At 47.5% G+C, this 19,912-nt stretch overlaps 1 protein-coding gene across 1 annotated transcript in view; it reads right to left on the reverse strand.

Moving 5' to 3' along the window:
* Nucleotides 1–9,660: 9,660 nt before the first annotated feature.
* The window catches only part of ERBB4 (erb-b2 receptor tyrosine kinase 4), a 568,512-nt gene continuing 558,260 nt past the window's right edge, over nucleotides 9,661–19,912 (reverse strand). Inside the window, exons 26-27 of the mRNA XM_032189886.1 lie at nucleotides 17,077–17,374; nucleotides 9,661–14,942 (exon numbers count right to left, since the gene is read on the reverse strand). Of these exons, the coding sequence (XP_032045777.1) occupies nucleotides 14,506–14,942; nucleotides 17,077–17,374 (735 nt within the window). The 3' untranslated portion in view covers nucleotides 9,661–14,505. The remainder of the gene's footprint in view (nucleotides 14,943–17,076; nucleotides 17,375–19,912) is intronic.

Raw genomic sequence — 19,912 nt, forward strand, 5'->3', positions numbered from 1 at the left:
CCTCTGAATGCTTTGCTATTCTGGGCCCTGTACAGGTTGGAGCCTAACTTATTTTAACTATTGCAGTCTCGGCTGCCTTGTAGAGTTCTTGCAGGCCATTAAAGCTTGATGCGGTTTTACCCTCTCAGCTAACAGAGACCCCAAACAATACATGGATTCTGTTAAAGTACAAAATGCAATCCTTGTAGGCAATTAGGAGATGATAAACTTCATCCTCTCTTGTGTGTTTGGTGGTCAGATGCTTTGAGATGCTTGCTGCCCACCAGGACATACTCTCTGCCACCCTTTTAGCCAGAGGTCATGGACAACAGATGTGGTAAGGAAACAAAAATTGAAAGCTCCAGATTTGCAGCACTCGAAGTGAAGCCTTCTGAGCCCTGCTGTGCCTGGCGAGGCTCATCCCATGGCCCCATCCCCGGGCATGGCTCATGCCCCAGGGCTGAAATGAAAATCCTTGCTTCCATGCCTTTCTATGATGCAGGAACAGTGATGTTGCTGAAACTGAATTGTTCTTGCTGCTCACACGACTGCAAGTGCTGTAGGACCTCACCAGCTTCAATACTGAAATGCTGTTGGGCTAAAAGCTAATCTGCTGAGTCCCCGGGGCTGTGGATGGAGGAGTGAGATGACAGACAGCTCCAACTGTGCAGTGGCAGAGCTTGGCATTCCTGAGCCACTCCCAGCTAAAATGATCCTCACCTCCATCTCTCCCAGCTCAGCAGCGTGCAGTATTTCACCCACGAAAGGTTCATCCAGCCAGCCACGCACCGTTCGGCATGGCGTACTGATACATCTGCCCGGGCCCTGTTCCTGAAGTCACCGAGCACCTGTAGGTGTTTTGCTGAGAGCAAGCAGGGGCTGCCTTGTAGCCCTCCTGATTTCCCGAAGGACCTGGGGGCAGCTCAAGCCGTAGTAAGTCTGCATTCGATCAGCACTGGAAAATCCCCCAGTCGTTACTCCTGCCTTCCATGCACGATCATTTTCTCCCTTGCAGTTATAAATACGTTCAATCAAAACGAGCGTGTTTTACTCCTCTTTGTAAACAATGCAAATGCAACGCAAACATTTCACTGTCTGCTGCTCAGTATTTCTGCATAATCTGGCAATCCTGCACGGAGCAGATAAAATGGTAGGGAAGGAAAGTTCTTAGCTCATTTCTCTTTTCTGGCAAAGGCATTCTGTCTAATGGCAGGCCACTCCATCTGCCTGCTCCAGATACGCAAACATCTCATGTCTGTCTTGCTGTAGTGTCACCTCTGTTGGGGTCCTGGGAGGTGTCGCAGCCCCCGGTTCCTGCCCAACTCCCTGTTCCTGGTTGGAAGCCATCACCACCCCATCAAACACCAGTTTTAGCAAATCAGCAAATTCAGACAGGAAAGTCTTGAACATTTACCCCTTTCCTGCTGCTATAGGAAATCCTGTATTTCCTATAGAATCATAGCGGGCTTGTTTCTACTCAGCCTTAAACCACATTCAGCACGCAGTCCTTACGTTCATTTTCCTTGGTTTGACAGGACTCTGGGGTGCCACAACTCTTGTTTGAAACTTCAAGCAGCAACGTGGCATTCAGTGCAGCTAACAACGGGCAGCCCGACCCTGCCAACTGCTATGTTAAAAACTAATGGAGGAAGGAGAACAAACACCTGCAGAAGCTGTTCCATATGTAGCAGAGGCACAGAGCGCATAAAAGTAGTATGGTAAGCTGCCCTGCAAGTCACCTGTTAAGTGCCATAAAGATGGGCCAGTCTGCATGTTCCCCAGCTCCTGCAGCAGTAGCATGGGCCACCACTTTGCACTGGGAGGTATCCAGCTCCCTCCTGCTGCAGGCGGCTCATGGCACAGCACACTGCTCAGGACTGCTCACCGCTCACCAAAGCAGTATTGGAGCAGATCAGCTGAAAGAGATCAGCTGGCTCTTCACGCGGTACAGCTGTTTCTTTATCCCTCCTGTCCTCCCCTGGGTCTGTCCCCTCCCCAGTCCCTGTCCCTGCCTTGCCAGGAGCACACTTTGGTAGAAAAGTCTGAAAAATCAGGGCCATTTCCATTCTGTGGGACCAAAGGGTTTCCTTTGTTATAATTCCTCTGTTCAGCTCTGTGCAAGGCCCTCACATGGGGCACTGCGACACACGCCCTGTATAATGGAGACAAAAGCAGATTACTGTGGGGATGCCTGAAAAGAAACCGTGACTTGTTCCCTTGTTGCTACAATCTTGTTTACTTGCTGTGCTTTGCAGGAAGCAATTCATACAGGTTTCTTTTGCATAACAATAGTAAAGGCTTTTCGTGGTAAAAGAAAAACAAACCACAAACAAAATAGGGAAAAACCGGGCGAGAATTTATCACAGAGACGAACGCAGGCTTGCCTGAAACCGTTTATGCTGTTCATGCCATTTATGCCAAATGAAATCTTCAGTTTCTGCTTCCTTAATGTTGTCTCCCAGTGTCAGGGCCGTGATGCAGTGTGACAGAGGGCTTGAGGTGAAGGGCTGGAGGCTCAAAGGCAGTGTTAAACTCATTTCTCTGCTGGCCCATGGCAGGAGATAGCAGGGAGAGAGGACAGCAGCTGGGCTTTGCTAAGGCTGGGCTGCTGCATGTCTTGGCTTGGTGTTGGTGGTTTGGGTTTATTTTTTTGGCAAATACTTGGAAGAAAGTAGGCCCAGGTTAAAGGTCAGGTTTAACATGCTCTTGGTGTCTCTTGTGTTTCTGTAGCCTCACCTTGCTGCCTCCATCTCAGCCTGGCCATTTTCTGCACTGAAACGAGGCTTTTGCAGTTGTGTTGGGTGTTTGTCAGCTGTTCCCCCCGGAGAGGTGAGCACACACAGGAGGTCGGTGGCACAGAGTGGGCATCCCTTCTGGAGGTGCTCCCTGAAACGAGGACCTCAGCAGGTGCTCTGTCAGCTGGGGTTAAACCCAGCTGTGCCCTGCTCTGGCCCATGCTGTTGCTTTGCAAAAGTAAGGGGAAGACAGGTTTGAGTCGACAGTTGCAGATAACATGGAAAAAGGTTTTTAAGTCTTGCCATGTGATCATTTTTAAACAGAAACACACAAAGACTCAGGTTGGCTCCCTGAGCTGGGCTAAGTGCATCAGAGGCTGCACCCAGCTGCCTGTTTTTGGCAGCATCCCCTCTGGGAAGATGCACAGTCCCCCTGTGGTCCTGGGGCTCTTCCAGGGGCACATCATTGGTCTCAGGGGCATTCAAGGCTCTGCCCATGCAATTCGGTTTAACCTCATCATGCTGTAACCCCCTTCTCCCGCTTTGTTCCTCCAGCTGCTGTTTCTCTGGTTGCTGGGACAAGTTGAGGCTGTCCCCATGCCAGTCTGGGTGTTACATAGTGACCCCTGGCCTGGTGGCTGAGCTGGGGGTCAGGTTTGGAAACAGCACTCAGCAGGTGAGCACCAGAGATCAGTAAGGAGCAAAGGCCAGAGCTGTTTGGCCACCGCCACCAACCACCAAGGCACTGTAGCCTCTCGGTTAAATACAAACATACATGGGAGGCTCAGGCCTTGACGCTCCTGGGGTCCACTGTGCCACTGGGCCCCACAAGGCGCCCATGCTCCCCATCCCAGGTCCAGCTCTGGGTAGCACCCCCAGCCTTCACTGAACACTGGAGGCGCTGGCATTTGAGGCTGGTTAAAAGCTGAAGAGCTGAGGCATTTCCTGGGAGTGAGTGCTTTGCACAGCCTGAATCTGCCTGTGTGGTAGGCACTCTGTAATCCTGGCAGAGGAATTTAGTTGAGAGAGCATTATGGGCAGATTAAAGTAGCCAAGGGGCAGTTCATTTGCTGCCCTCTGCTCTTCTGGCTTGACTTTTTCTAGCGTCAGGCAGCAATGTACAAAATATTTCCTGGGCCACTCAGAGATCTACACGAGATGTATTCAGCCCCGTGACTTAGCAGTAGCTGCCGTGACTTCAGTGCTGCTGTTTATTTTTCAAAAAAGGCTTCTGATGGTTTTTTTACTTGGTATAATCTTCTGTACATGAGGAGTGTTTTCTTTGTTTTAAATGGGATATTCAGCGACTTCTTTGCAGCTTTCCAGTTGTATATTTTGTAAATTGAGTGCAAGCTTTAAAGAGCTTTGTCTGACTTCTGGGGCTGCTCCATGGCTACTGAAATGTTGACCCAACCTCTCCTGCCTACGTGGTCCCAGACTTTACCAGTGGTGGTACGGGGCCTGCAGCTGCTGCTCGCTTTGCTCTTGGCGAGCCCAAAGATCGGCAGCGCACAGCCCGCCTGCGCTCAGCACCCAGGGGTGCAGCTGAGCCCTGCTGGGACAAAATGCTGCTGCTGCTGCAAGCCCCAGCCACCCGCTGGGCAGAGCTCCAAAGCCTGCTGCTGCTGTGGTTGTGGTGGGTCATCCAGCCCTGCAGATAGTTTTTTTTTTCTTTTCTTTTACGGCACGATCAACCTTTATTCTGAAATGAGTCTTCATGTCTGAATAATTTCATATGCACTTGCCCATCTGTTTCATGAAAGACACAGATAACCTCGTGCAGCATGAAACTGCCTGCAAAAGCTAAATTGTGCTTTTCAGCAGCAGCTTAAACACCTGAATTTAATAGCCTTTGCAGGGCTTGTCTGAATGAGTGGCAGAGGGCTTTAAATTAATATTGTTTCACAGGAAAATAGCTGGTTGATTAATCCTTTTTTTTCTTTTTTTTTTTTGGGGGGGGAGGGGGCAGGTAAATCAAACCCACCTGGGGACAGTGAATTGGGGTGGGGAGGGTGTATTTAATAGCACGCTTCTCTTGTCTGTCTCGTGTCTGGAATTTATTTGTGCTGAAGCATCGCTAAAGTTTTACAGCAATGATATCAGGAGTTTTTAGTGCCATATCTCAGACTTTGCATCAGACACCATTTCCTCCGCGCCGTATTAGCTCAGCCGCAGTCTATGTCGGTGCATGTCCTGGTGTGCAGAAAGGACTCGGTGCTGCTGCAGCAGCCAGGGCTTGGTGCTGGAGCCCCACTGGGTGCCAGGAGGCCACCCTGTCTCCAGAGCCCCCCCGGGAAGGCAGGGGCCTGTGGCAGCACACCTGTCTGCTGGGGAGCCAGACTTCATCTGTCCCTGCCGAAAATGAGGGTCATAATCCCTCATAATTCGTGGAGCATGCGTGCTTAATAACATCAAACTGGCAGCTTTGCAGCAAACAGCGCTGGTACTAAGAGCTGTGTTCCTGATGCTCTCCAGCTGAAGCCTTCGTCTGCCTTTGTGACCATTCAGAGGGGCTCCACGTGCACACCCGGCACAGCAAAGAGAATTGTACGTGGCTGTGAAATGACCTTTCCAGACTACTGGGTATAAAATGTTGAGGTCATTCCTGAAACAAATAGTTGCAATCCAGGGAGACTGGAGTATTTTAAAATGCGCCTCAAAGAGCCAAATGACCTTTACTGTTTCGCACTAAATTTAAAATGCTCTCTGGAGTCCCGGTAACACGGTTAGCCAGAGAGGCAGATCCAGGGCAGTGAGAGCGTTTTGATGTGGGGTGCGTGCCAGAACCCGAGGGATTAACCCCGGCACTCGCAGCAGGCAAGGTGCTGGGAACGGGCCGTGGGACCCTATGGGGTGGGCGCTTGGCTGGGGGTGTGCCTCGGGTCAGCCCCTCATGTTGGGGTTTTGTGTTATAGTAAACTGCACCCCAGCCCCCAGCGAAGCTGTACACCAACCTGACCCCGGCTGGGGCTGCCCTGGGGTTGAGGAGCCGCAGCAGGACCCCATGCAGGTGAGCTGGCACACGGGGCAGCAGGACTGAAACCATTCACAGGCTTTGTGCACATCCCACGATGGTCACAGCACAGAGCCCTGTGACATAACAAGGGGGTGTCAGTGTTCTTGGCACCGAGCAGCAGGGAAGAAGGGGGTTGCTGCTGGAGATGGTCCCTGCCTGCAGCTCTGGAGGCTGCCCCGAAGCTTGCTGGCCTTCACCTGGCTCCGGGCCATCCCGTGTGCGGGTGCCTTTCCATTTTGCCAGGGGTAGCCCCGAGCTCCCAGCAGCCCCCCAGGCAGTGCCGCCTGCAGGTAGGGAATGGGCTGCCCCAGCCCAGGTGCCCTGCGCAAGGTTTCAGCACGCGAGGCCAGGACGGGCGCGGGGGTCGTGTTGCTGGAAGTGCTCGATCCCTGGGAAGAAATTCCACACGGACACAGAGGCGTTTTGTTTCATATTTTATTGAATTTCATTTATATTAAATTAAAAATATATTTCTGACAGATTCATGTAACAAAAAGGCAGAACAGTTTTCAAATTGTTCAGCTGGGATGAGCGTGGGTTGATGCAAGGTGGGTCGCAGTCTACATTTGCCTTAACAAACAGATAAAGCTCTACCCCAAGGACCATGAGGAGAAACTCGGGACTGCACACGGGGGGAAAAAGTATAACCACACAAAAGAGAAGATCCACAGGCTTCTCCCCAGCCTCCAAACAAGACAAAAGGGGAGGGAAGGGGAAAAAAAAGAAAAAACAAGAAACCATGAAAAGAAGGGAAATTATGCTAAAATATGTACCTAATATTAACCCAGGTCAGTAAGTATTTTAACAGTGCGTAATCCTCAATAGCTAAAATATGAGAAACAAAAGGTTAAAGTAACATTACGCCACACACAATTGGCATACCCTACTGTGTAAGCAAGTGCAGAAAGTCTGAACACACCACAATAGTGCTAAAACACAGAATCACACAGAATGCCAAAAATGGTATTTCTAATCAAAACCAGAGGGTGGGAAGGGAAAGAAAGAAAAGGGGAGGAGCGGCATAAATCACAAGCAAATTACCTATATACAAATCAACCCTAAGGACAATTATGTTCCAAATAATGGTGTCCACAAGGAAAATAAAAGCAACATTATCCTTATTTACAAATGCAACTAGCTGTGTCTTTAACAAGCTATAAAAATACTATTCACATTTTCAAAGTAACATACAGTAGTTTTTGTATTTTTGTTTCAGAAAGGCAGCTAACTCTGAATGCATCACTCTGCACGAAATGAGTGTCTTCCCCAACATGCTGATGCTTCTCTTCTTCCAAAGGTACTTCATAAGGCAGAAGTAGTTAGTGTGTAACACCTCTGTGCACTATAAACACATGGAGAATTGCCTAAAAACCCTCCTCACCCCTGCCTCGCCTACCTTCTGGCAGGCAGCTGTGCTGGTTTGGGAGGCGCTGCGAGGGGCGCCCACCTCGCAGGAACCCTGTGCTCCTCCTGGTTCGCCTCCCAGACCAGGCCCAGCCTTGGATTTTGAGGGGGCAGCAGTGTCGTCCTCCAGGCTTGGGAATTTGAGCCTCACCAGGAGGAATACGTAGTTTGAGACTGCAAGGTAAAGAAATCTATTTTGGATAGGTTGTTTTGGATAGTCTGTTCTTAGAAACAGACTTCTTTTTCCCCTCAGTTTCCCCTCCATACACTAGGGCCGCTACCTCTTTAGAAATTCCAACTTAGGATGTTGGGGAAATTTCAAAAACTGGGCCAAAAAAAATAGGTGAAAACCACTGTGGATAATGTACGGAATGTGCACCAATTTCCAACACGAAATGCTATTAAATAACTGTGATTTTTCTTTGATCTGCATTTTCTCCTCAACATACCCCACCATGAAGACACGTACCCAGCAAATACCTTCAGCCCCCGTCTCCAAAGGAACATTGGTTGTAGTGCATTCAAAGTTAGCTACCCCTTACACAGCTGCTCAGTTAATAATCGACCCATTTAACAACAGTACCAGTTTATGCTACATATGTCATAGTACCTTACCTCAAAAGAACGGCATACATATCTACACTTACTTATAAAATACCATTCACAGTTTCTTACTGTGGTTATCCCAAAAGGGTTAGTCTTCGGAGTGCTATGGACAATACAGTGCTTTTATCCCTAAGAGGGCTCAAAGCCTGGGCAGGGCGTGGGGACAGTGGCGCTGCGGTGGCAGCCGAAGCTGGATGTACACATGTGCCCTGGTTGCAGCAACCACCCTGAGCTGTCAGCAAGAGGGTGCTGTGCAAGGTGCGCCTCTGCCCCAGTGGCTTCGTGCACGATGCGCTTGGAGCACAACTTCATGGCTTTTTTTTTTTTTTTTTTTTTTTTCCTGGGGAGGGGAAAGAACTGGGACGTAACTACTCACATGGTGTAATACCTTAGAAGCCTCTCTTTAAAACCCCTCTCTACCAAGGTCCAAAGGGCTCTCTCAAAATAAAGGAGAAAAAAAACATAGCACTGACTGCTCTCACTTCCTCATTGGGGAAGGAACCTTAGCTGCTCTCACACCTCCTCCTTCTTTCTCAGCACAGCCCCTAACTGGAGGATGCTCGGGTGGGACCGCTTCTTCAGCCTGGTGCTGGTCACGAGAGGCGCCTGCCTGCAGTTCAGGTAAGTCCCACTGTGTCCCAGCACCGCCAGTTGGGCTTTAACACCTGCTGGCTTCCCCAGAAGATGCTCTGCATTGCCCAGACCTACACACTGATCCCAGCTGATGCCACAGGGCAATGCAGACAGCCTTACCTTCAGTCCTCTCCCCAAGAGCAGTGAGCCTACTAGCAGCATCAGGTCCCAATGCACAGAATGGCAGGAGTATGACCTTGTGCTAAAATAAAACGAGGGTGGACACAAATCATTTTTGCACATTTCAAAGTGGTGCTTCTAACTGTGGGACTTTGTTATTTATTCCTGGTTTGTAATGGTGGCCATTTCTACTCGCATACCACTTAGCAAAAGAGAAAAAAATGAAGTGGGGGCATGCTCCAAGCAGCCAAGCTGCAGAGGCTGCCCTGGTGGATGACTGTGCTTCCTGCCCCGTGAGGAAGCGTGAACCCTGCAGCCCCCCAAGCCCTGCCCATGCACAGCCCTGGCTTTCTGAAGCAACATCCGAACCCAAATCCAGGACGTGTAACAGACGAGCTGTTTTGTCAGCAGCAGAGGTTTACAATCCAGGGTAATGGGAACATTACAACTGACAGATCTAGAAATGAACAGTCTTTTTATGTTATTGCATGTAAAAACATCTTGTAGAAAATACAGGAGAACTCTGGGTGATGCTGTCTCCTTTAAGGTGATCTTTAAGAGCCAAAGAGGTTACCAATAACCTGAGGCCTGACTCCGGTTCTTGCTAAAACCTATTTTGTACCAGTCCCCCTCATGCTAAAGAGCCTTCGAAGCAGAACACCTACTTGAGCTTCCGAATTTTGAAATCTGATTGGGTGGAAAACCTGATTCCCCACTTGTGCAGAACAAGGGAGAATAGAGCCTGGCGGGAGAGTGGTGCCCCTTCACGCTGAAGCAGATGCCCCAGCTGCTGGTCCTTGGGGCAGTGACATTAATTCCCACTCCCTGCCACCAAAAGGGTGGATGGACAGACGTGTGTGCCACAGTGGCTGTTGGTTTCTGGAGAGATTCCTGCCCAGGGTGCACAGGGCTCCTCGAGGCAGCCAGGCTTTGTTGCCTTGGGAATTGCAGGACCAGGAGAACCTAGCGCTGCCTTGTAGCAAAGCCTCATCTCCTTCACAGCCCAACAGAGCCCACGTAGGCCCTTTGTTTGCACCACCACCGTGACACAGGACACCACACCTCCACAGACACCCCATCAGAAAAACAATACCAGATTTTTTGTTAACGCCTGAGTTTCCCATGTAGGTCTAGCCTCAAAAAAAAAAAAAAAAAAAAGGACAAGAAACAATCAAGAACATATGCACCAAAAAACCCACCCCAAGCTTTATTTCCAGGCCCTTGTCACAGCTGGCACTCCCCACCTGGACTGCCTGGCTCCAGCAGGTTTTGGAGCAGTCGGGGCCACGCTGGTCTTTCAGAGCTGCCGTTTTCCTTGTGTCGAGGCTGGGCCTGGTGGTGGCTGAGGGCAGAGGAATTCTCCTGTGTAATTCCAACCCAAATCTCAATTGGAAATAAGCCTGCATGTGTGCAGGCTGCCTGGCCCCTGCAGCACATAAACACAACTGCCCCTCACACCCAATTTCTGGGCTTACCAGAAGTTGCCCTTTGGACAGGAAGGGAACACCTCTCCTCATTAACCCAGAGAAACACAAGAAATGAGATCACTGCATACAACTCCCACAGCCAAGAATGCATTTTCTACTAAGTGGTAAAAAAAAAAAAAAACAGGGTCAACACAACTTTTTTTTTTCTGTAGAAAGATCTCTGGGCTGAGCTTAAGGTACCTGACACAGATCCATGTGGTAGCTCCTACCGCTGATACACACTCAGATTTATTTCCATTGCTTGCTACCTGGGAGGGATGACCTGTTTGAAAACAAGTTGTAAATACTCTGCTACATCTGAGCAAATGGCCATGTAAGCACATCTCCTTAGCTATTGTACAGAAAAATTTGAAAAAGAACTGAAAAAGGAAGTTAGGAGAAGTTGATTTCAGTCAATTACGTTACAGCAGATCAATCCAGCTTCCACATCTGTTTGAAATAGCCCTCAGCTAGGCAGGTAACATCTAAGACAAGTATCACTGCAAGAGATTAGGTAAAATAAGCTGTTGTTCTCCTTCATTTAGCACGTGTGCTTTGTGCCTTGGACAAAGGCTGATACACATGCAGGTATCTACTCTTGAAAAGTTATTCACTGCTCTTCCATTGTACGTGCTATGATAAGCGAAAGGAAAACATTTATAAATAGGTGTCTGCATTATAAAATCCATAAAAACTGACAGTGGTGTGTATAGATACCATTATAGAACCAGAGAATTTATCAGAGCTGGAGAAAATAATTCTGCCCATGCTCTCACCTACTGCTTTGTGCTGACAAAATGCAGTTTGTGGCTGAAAATACCCCGTTTCTTCCCACAAACGTGTGAATATTCCTTACAAAGCCTGAACTTCATCTTTCACAATGTAATAGTTGAATATTTGCCCTGATTTTTCACGTATATTTGTCTGAGTTCCTTGCTCCAAAATGGCAGCTATAACCACTAATGCAAACACACGAGTTACGGCCAGATGGGTATTTTTGCTGATCAGATTAAAAAAGACAGTTTTGCTCTTAGTTTAGCTGTTTCTCCTTTAACCATGGTTCAATGCAATTTTTGGCAAAGGGACAAAAACCTACCAGTTCTGAGGAACTCCCGTTTCAATGGACAGGCATATGCTTATAGGCTGTGTTATTCTTAGTGGGAGGAAGAAAATGGTTAACCAGGTGCTCAGCACCATGCATGTCCATACACTGCAACAAAGGACAACTATAGGCGCAGCAGGAAATGCAAGGAACATTTTTGGTAATTGCAACTCAAACCAAAAGCTTGGAAAAAGAATGCCCATTTGTTACGCTGCAGCGTGTTGAGTTTTCCATCATCACAGACTGCTGTGTTCATTGATCCCTTGTGTGCCCTCTGCATCGAGCACTACTCAGCCTCACTTCAAGGAACCGCTGTGTTTCCACACTACCTAATATACTACATCATACCCACAGTCAATGATTAAATTGAATAAATAATTCAAGTTTTCTAAGACATGTTAAATTGTTAAAGAACACAATATTTACATATTGACTATTCTAATAGCGGTATTACTTAATTACCCGAGAAACAAGCAGGCCTTCACCTTCCATTAGCAGCTACACTTAGCACCATCCTGTCGGGTTTTGGGGATTTGAGCACGTCTCCCCAGTAGCCTTTGCATGCCCCTCTTTGAATTCAGACACAAGCTTACCACCAGGTTCTTTCTCCATTAGGAGTTACTCTTGCTGAGGGACAAACCATCCCATGCCTTCTCTCCTCTACTCCACCCACCTATACCACTGAAGCTGCTGCCGCACTGCCAGGCATCCGTGCTCGTGCCGGTCCTTGTCCCCAAGCAGCTTGGCAACTGTTGCCCAACCTCCTGTACCTTTGGCCGTACTTCAGATGACACCATGAGCACTACCAGCAAACCTTCTGGGAGTGACATCTGCAGGACTTCATGCCACGCCTCTGCCACCCAGCCCCTGCCTCTGTCTCCTATCACAAATAATGAGTGGTTACGGGAGGGCGTTGGGAGGAGACAAGGCCTCTGGGACGCGTGATGCTCACGGGCCATCGATCCCACCTCAGTGCTCTGCGGGTCACTTTGTTCCACCACCACGCACCGCCTTGGTAGCACCTGACCCAACATCTCCTTCCAATAGCTTCAAAGCTCCATACTTGCCCTTGCAGTTTTCGGGCTCCCCAGCTCCATACTGCATTTACAGGTCTAGCACCTGCTCTGCAGCTGGAGTGCAGCTCAGCTGGCTCGAGCTGGCCTCAACACACGTGGCACAGAAGCAGGTTGTTGGCAGAACCAACCCTGACTGATGACACACATTTGCTTTCCACCTCCAAGCCTACCAACCAACCCAGGTTTGAAATCTCTTCATACCTTTATCAAGCTGACCCTGAGCCACCAAGATTTGGGTAAATAGTGCATGTCTCTTACTCCTTCCTCTGCTCCCTTATGGTTAAAGGTGGCAAGCTGTTCATATGGCAGGATTCTAGAGGAACTTGGTACAATTCCCAGACCACCAGATATTGCTGGTTTTGTTTCCAGATTACCCCAAGGTCTTGACTTTAATAGTAGTGAAGTGCATAAACTGAAATACTGTTGCATCATTTAACACTGCTCTCCAACTGGTATTATTCGCTTAAGATTGCCCTCCAACAGGTATTATTTCTTCCCCTTTAAAAGCCTTAACGGATAGAGACACAGACAGATCTACAGGGGTACTTAATATGTCCTTAAGGTTTTCAGTGGGAACTAGGTATGCAAATACTCTTATGCACAGGTCTCGGCACATCAGGAGCCAGCCATCAGTGTCACTGGCCCCTTCTGCACCCTTCCCAGCTCCATCTGCCTCAGGTCGCTAAAAACATCCAGGACTGTGGCTGAAAGTTATTTCCAAACAGAGGAGGGTGTGTGTGCGGGGTGTCTGCCTAAAAACTGAGGCTGATGAAAGCAGATCTAAGTGCAAGGAGACTGAATTATACTTATTTACACTTTTTGACTGAAAGCTCTGCAAGTCATGCACATTTTGACTTCTCAAACCTCGTATGCGCTTTCTTCTGTGCAAGAGTAAGCCTCCTGTTAGAAAAAAGCATTCTGTGCTGTACTGCAAGCCGGAGCAAGGCATTCATCTCCACCGATCCCTTTCAGGGCTTGCTCTGCTGTCACTTGGCAGCAGTAAGGTGGTTGCTCTGTCACTGTATTCTCTGAAGCAGTCAATGCAATGGCCTCTCAGAACTGGTGGACATTGTTCCAAAGACTCGGTTTGCTTCATTTTGGCATTTCCACAGTCATCCTTTACATACAATTCACTTTTTTTTTTTTTTAACTTAAAATTATTATTTTGTATTTTGCTGGTCACTTCCATATTGCTTCATTCAAAATCCAGAAAACAGTTCAAATAAAATCGGAGCTTAAGTGCAAACTAACTTTCCAGTGAACTGCTATGTGCGTTTTCTCCAGTCCAGTGTCTTTCTTCCAGTTTGAAGGACCCTTCCCACCGCCACCCCACAGAACACCAGCAGGCTTCGTGACCCACACCAAACTCTCCAGTTCTCCATCTGGTCCTCAGTGTTGCCTGACAGCATCCCCTACTCCCGTCATGATCGTGAAGAAGAAAAAGAGGGAAGAATTTGTTTGGGTCTGTTTACGTACCTATGTTCAGCAGGTATAAACAGGAAAACAAAACTTTTTACATACAAATCTTGATTTCTGTGGCCTGTCTTTTAACTTCAAGAAGAACAGGTTGGAGATGGGGTCTTCTTACTCCTTTCTGAAAGGATTTTTCTCTTTAAAACATTTGTCCTGTTGGCAGATATACAAAAATGGTCATGTCATGCACCAGTTCTGAGCTGGAGTCCCTGTGGTTACCGAAGTGGCACAAAATCATGGTGTGGCTCAGAATAAGGGTTTAGCCGGCTATTAGAGTCACATCATCATTTCTTGGAAAGCCACAGTGAAGATCTGAATGATTATGAAAAGCCAGGTTAGCCATTTCTGGTCGCTGGGATAGAAAGTGTTAGAGAAAGAAACTGGATTCTCAATCTCAATTACTATGCTACCACACATGATATAAAAAATGTCCGTTTTTTCCCCCAATGGAAACTGCATTGAAATTTCCAGGAATGCTGTACAGACTCTCATCAGTTCCTCCTGACAGAGACAGCTTCTCTGCGGCTTTCCCTGCAGTGGCTGGGCTGAATCACTGAGAACCAGCACGACAGTGGGAACGCTGCCACTGCCCTTACGGTACCGCCTGGCTTTCTCCGACCGTCTGACCCTCAGATCTGCAGGAAGCGAGAAGCGCCAGGCTGTACACTCCTCCTTTCAGTCTCTTTCCTTCCTTCCTTTCAGGTTCCCAACCCAATCTGCAAATGACTCCAAGACATCCTTTGACTTGGAAATATCAAAAATGAGTGAACTGGCAAGTAGAGGAAGCTCATGGGAGAAAGAAAGGGAGGTAGGGAGGGGAGAAGGGAAAAGGAGAGAGAAAAAGAGTGAGGCAGCTAGAAGGGGTTGCCTTTCCACTTCTGTAAGACCGTGGTTACTACACCACTGTATTTCTGTGTCTGTAGGGTGGCGGGGGCAGCACAGTGCCAGGCTTCAGGGAGAACTCGGAGAGGTATTCAGGATTCTCTGCCACAATGGGCCGGATCCGTCCATTCTGTTTGTAAAAGTATTTTGTGCTGTACTCTTGCAGGTAGTCCGGGTGGTGGAGGGTGCTTCGAGGGGGCAGGCTGTGATTCCAGTAGTCTGGGTTGTCAAAGGCCTTCTTGGCTTTCTCTGGCAAATTGTTCTTCAGGTACTCAGCGTTTTCCAAGGTGTTTGCAAAAGTGTTGAGGTACAATGGCTCATTCACGTACTCATCCTCAGCTTTGGGCTGCCCGTTTGGAGTGTTGTGGTACTCTGGGTTGTCCACAGCTTGGAGATCTCCGTTCTTTCGTCGGGAGACAAATGGGTTCTCTTCCACTGGGTTTAGGTAATCTGAGGAAAGATAAAAAAAATCAATAAGCAAAGAGGGAGAGTTGTCCATCCATGTAGCAAGCCACATTTTTATATAACTGTGAGACTGCACAGGAAGAAGCCTGGGGACTAGCGCATCCTTCCACCCAGCCATCCCTCCAACAACAGATGACATCAGGCACCAACTATGTTAAACACATACTTGCTAGAAGTGAAAAATTTACAACCTAAACAGACAATATGGGTTAAAGTGAAGATCCAGGACCCTGGAAGATGGAGTGACTCATCAAAATGACTTACAAAGCTGGAAACTGAACTACAGCTCGTGCTGAGCCAGAGCCCATGCCTCATCTGATCCTGGCCTTCCTGTCCGAGTAAGAACTACAGAGCCAAACATGCAGAGACACTTCGTCTTTGTGGCTGACTCTCCATGAAGCTTAGGATATGTCTTCCGTCCAGAAAGCTGTACAGAAATCTTAGTTAAGCCTCTCTGCACAAAGAGCATCTCCAAGGGCTAACTTCTAAGACCGCTTCATTTCTAACAGAACAATTTGCCTGATTAAAAACCTTCCATTCCTGAAGGACAAAGGGCCTTGAAGCATTATGAAAAAAATGATTCAGATGGGTCCTGGAAAGGGTATAAGAGCGACATCAGCTCCAGAAGAAGAGCTGGAGCAGGTTACATACAGCTCCTTCAGAGCACTTGCTGTGGATTAATACCACAAAAAGCTCTGGAGACAGGTCCACACAGTGCCCTGCCCTGTAAGGAAATGGACCCCTGCCTGCAGCTACTGTGGCCAGAGGGTCAAGGAAACGCCTGAGAAAGGACAGAGGTGACAGTACTCCCCTTCTACATACAGCGCTGCTGTACTGCATGGAGATGAGAAGGTGGCTGTGGTCTTCACTTCAACTCTGGTTTTATCCAGGAAGGGGCCAGAAACATTAAATGCCAATGTTCAAGGCTCAGCAAGATTATTTTGAACATGTAGCTAAAACTTTGCTGAATCAGTAAGGGGGAACAGGCACATACGGCTTGCTAACAGTGCAGTAGGAACTCTGAAGCAATGCCAACCACGTTGTGCTTTCATCTGAGTCTCCCAAATGGCAGAGCGTATGCAGCATCATGACCACACCGTGACATCCCTGAGTTTGTGCCCGGTGAGACAGGAAGGAGTTGCTTTCTCCTGGGCCGCCACTACTGCCTCCCTGGGGCTTGGGCAGCTCCTGTGAAATGTTATGCTCTGTGTACACCACCACCTGCGTACGCTGATGCTGCAACAAACTCAGGCATCCAGTCCCTTATTGCAAGGCCGACTGCTGAAGTGCAGAGCCATGAGTGCACTCCAATTGCTACTGCCCTGGGTCAGTCCCAGAACTCCCTCTATTTCCACCATGTAACATAATGTGGCTTCCAAATTCTGAAGCAGTAGTTACTTGGCATTTACATTTGCATTAATTAATTTCTTTAAAGCTAATGCAAATGTTTGAAAGCAAATTACTAATGACACATCCCCTTACAGCAAAATGACTGCTGTCACTATTTACAAAGACAGAAATGAATGAAGGCCAAGTGGGAAGTGTAACACTCCGAGCTGGCACAGATGTAGGCAAACTTCACCTTGCAGTGATGGTCTCTCTGAAGCACATCATGTTCTTTCAATCCTAAACTTCCCCTGGGTATAAAATGCCAACTGTGTGTATTGGTTCTGTGATATGTTCAACATGACATTTACCAAGCACAATGCCATGAAGATAAAGAAGATCAATAAACAAAGCAACGTGGAGACTATGGCTGGCCAAAGAAAGATTCTTCTCTTGGAGATAACCAAATATTTGTTCTTGGATAAGAAGTGGGTTTGTTATTTGTTTTTTGTTTTTAAATTCTTCCTCGTTCCTCTCTCGTTCCTTCCCAGAAACAAAGTATAAAGGGGGAAATACCAAAGCTAACATTATAGCACAGTTCAGTCTTTCTAAGTTGAAAATTAAGCAAAGAAAATGGAATCCCCCTGCAAAGAAACATTCACCAGATCAGAACGTTTCAGTCTTGCTGGGTTAGTTGATAAATCCATTTTTTTGGTGAGAAGGTCCTGATACAGAAAAACAGAAAATATATTCAGGCTAGACTAGGATCTTTTCTGGAAAGACACATTTTTACCTGTTTTAGGTTTGTCTCGCATCGGCGTCATGTACCCATCCTCATCCAGCTCTCCCCGGATGACCCGCTCAGGTATGAAGACTGTGGGATCAGCGCTGTACCTCTGGGTGCTGCTGTCCTCTTTTGCCAGGGTGGCCACTTGTTTTCGCAGCGTGCCGTTACAGCAGCTGTCTTCAAAGATCTCTGCTGTGGCCCCTTGAGCAACTGGGGCTTCTGGGATTATGCAGCCAGGAGCTCTGTATGGCATCGGCACTCCTTGCTCTGCAGCATAGCCGCCATCTCTATACACAAACTGGTTCTGTAGGAAAAGAAAAGACAGCATTAGAAAGGAGGCTCCGAAGGGAGGGAAGATTCAACAGCAAGTCGTGTCTGCGGCTCCCGTGGCCTTCCTGCCCAATGACGCATTTCACCAGGCAGGAGAAGCCCCATCCATCCTGCAGGCTGCTGCATTTCCAGCGCTGCGGGGCCAGCAGCAGCACAGGCTCCACTGCAGGCCAGCAAAGCATCTGCCTGCCCAGTGCTGCTGAGCTGGCTTCCCCCCAGGGAGGCACCACCACTGCAGCAAGGGCAGCAGGGAAGTGAGCTGGCTGGAAATGGGGCTAGAAAACTTGTCTCCTACCCAAACGTGGAGGTTGGAGATGAACAGCTGCAAGAGGCAAACGCAGTTTCTCCTCTTCTATTATTTTGGCAGCATCCCAGAACAAAAACCTTAAACCTTATGGTACGGAAATATTCTGCAAAGGGGGCCAGGGATAGAGGACACCATCGTTGACCTGTTTATTCCCAGGGGGCTACTTTTAGGGTGTCCTGCAGCACCAGTCACCACCCAAACACTATGTAATCCCATCAGGCAGGGCATTTCGGGCTGGTGAGCTGTGCTCTCACTGGCACCTCGATGCAATGGTTTGATGCCACCTACCATATTGCTTGTCAGCAGGGGTGTGCAAGGAAATTTTGACATCGTGACCTATAAATAAGAAGGAAAAATGGACAGATTCATCCACGTGTGTTTCCTAAATGCTTTTTCAAGACATGTTGGCAGTCATTTTGCGTGTGGGTCCATAGAGCTTGTGGATGAATCCAGGCGGAGTTCAGAGACCCCTGACTATTTGATGGCTTACACACCCACACTGCATTCACTGTTGGCTTTTGAGCTGTGTGTGTAGGAATAAGGAGCTGGAAACAGACAACAGGTGGTGAAGGAAGGACGAAAACCTAAAGGATGAAGGTTGAATGTGAAATACTTACTCCTGACATAGGGGTGTAGGCAGGAGGAGGGCTGTGTCCAATTTCACTCTAATAAGAGAGAAAAATGGAATGATGGATACATAAAAAGAGATCACATGAATGAAACAAGTCACATGAGCTGTATGAGGTAACGGGGAGAAACATGCACATCAGGTTTCCTAACTGAATCCAAAATCCAAAGAATTAAATGATGACAAATGTCTCACCGATGCCAGCAAGATGTGGTAGCCCACCTGCCTCAGGGAGGGCTACCACATTCCCCTTGATGACTAATAGCAAGTGCCGCGTTAACACCTACTGACAGCCATCCATATATGCTGCAAATATCTCCTGGCTCATTTTGGGAAAAGCAGAAAGAATGACAGATGGACAGGGCAGCAGAAGTGCAGAAAGCACCTAGCTCCAAGCAATGCTTCCTATCCCAGGGACAAAGCAGGGAGGGCACAGGACTGTCATTAGTCTGTCGCAGCCAGTTTGAGTATTACTGGGAAAATAATCCTGAAGAGCTTTGGGAAGCCCAAATACCACAACATCCCCTGGACTTCCACTTGCCAATGTCCCATGGTCCTGCTTTCAGCCTTTTAACTTTAGCTCTGTATCACATGCTAACAGATTTTACTGAGAATTATAGAGGCTGCAAATCAATGTCTCCATGCAGAGATCATCATTTTGAGATTGTGTTTTTGGAACCATCTTACAATGCCCTGTGGACCTTGAACTGCTGTAACATCAACAGCACAGAGGCTGTATTTGTATCTATTAGTGCTGCTCAGAACTGACCTCTTTCTCACCGAGGAAATGCTGATTTTTGGAGGTAAATCAAAATAAAACCTCTTATTATCATGTGTTTTGCTACTGACAAAATGCTCATTTTTAGATTACAAGATCTGTTCTTCATAACTACTTCGTTTCTGATTTTGCTTCATTTTGAAGGTCTAAAATTGAGACAAATGAAAAAAAAAGACCACTGCTTCAGAAAATAAATAAGCTCCCTGAGAACACTCCACTTCAGAAAAAAACAAAAAACAAGTTTTCAAAAACATCCACACAAGAAACATACCCAAGCTAGAATACACACTTCCTCAGTTTGTAAGGATGGGAGATAACACAGTCAAGCTTTCCCTTATAAACTTCTTGCTAGAACATCGGGATGGAGATGATGGTGCCTATTATCTTCCTTTATTTAAAAAGGGTTCTGGTTTAAGCTAAGTATCTGCATCAGGGAAAACCTTTAAAAACAAACTTTTTTTTTTTTTTTTTTTAATGCTTGCTGGCTACCTGCCTGAAGCCCCATTTCTATTGATCAAACATGCTCATTTGCCAGTATCAGAAAAATTCCCACAGCCATTTTGTTACTTGGATCTAGCCCCTGATGTGTGAGGCATTAGTGTGGTAGACAAGCCCTAGTTACGGATACACTTTTCTCCATTTTCATGAAAATTCATTGGTGTTTAGCCAAACTATGACCTTCTAAAAAATGCTCCAAGGTACAAAATACAGAAGTGCAGGAAAACCTCTGTTAGGTGAATTGCCTGTCTGCCCCTTGTTGTCAAAGCCTGAACAGGACTCTCTCCATACTTGTTTTGTC

This window comes from Aythya fuligula, chromosome 6 (assembly GCF_009819795.1).
Source record: "Aythya fuligula isolate bAytFul2 chromosome 6, bAytFul2.pri, whole genome shotgun sequence".
Classification (NCBI taxonomy): Eukaryota; Metazoa; Chordata; class Aves; order Anseriformes; family Anatidae; genus Aythya; species Aythya fuligula.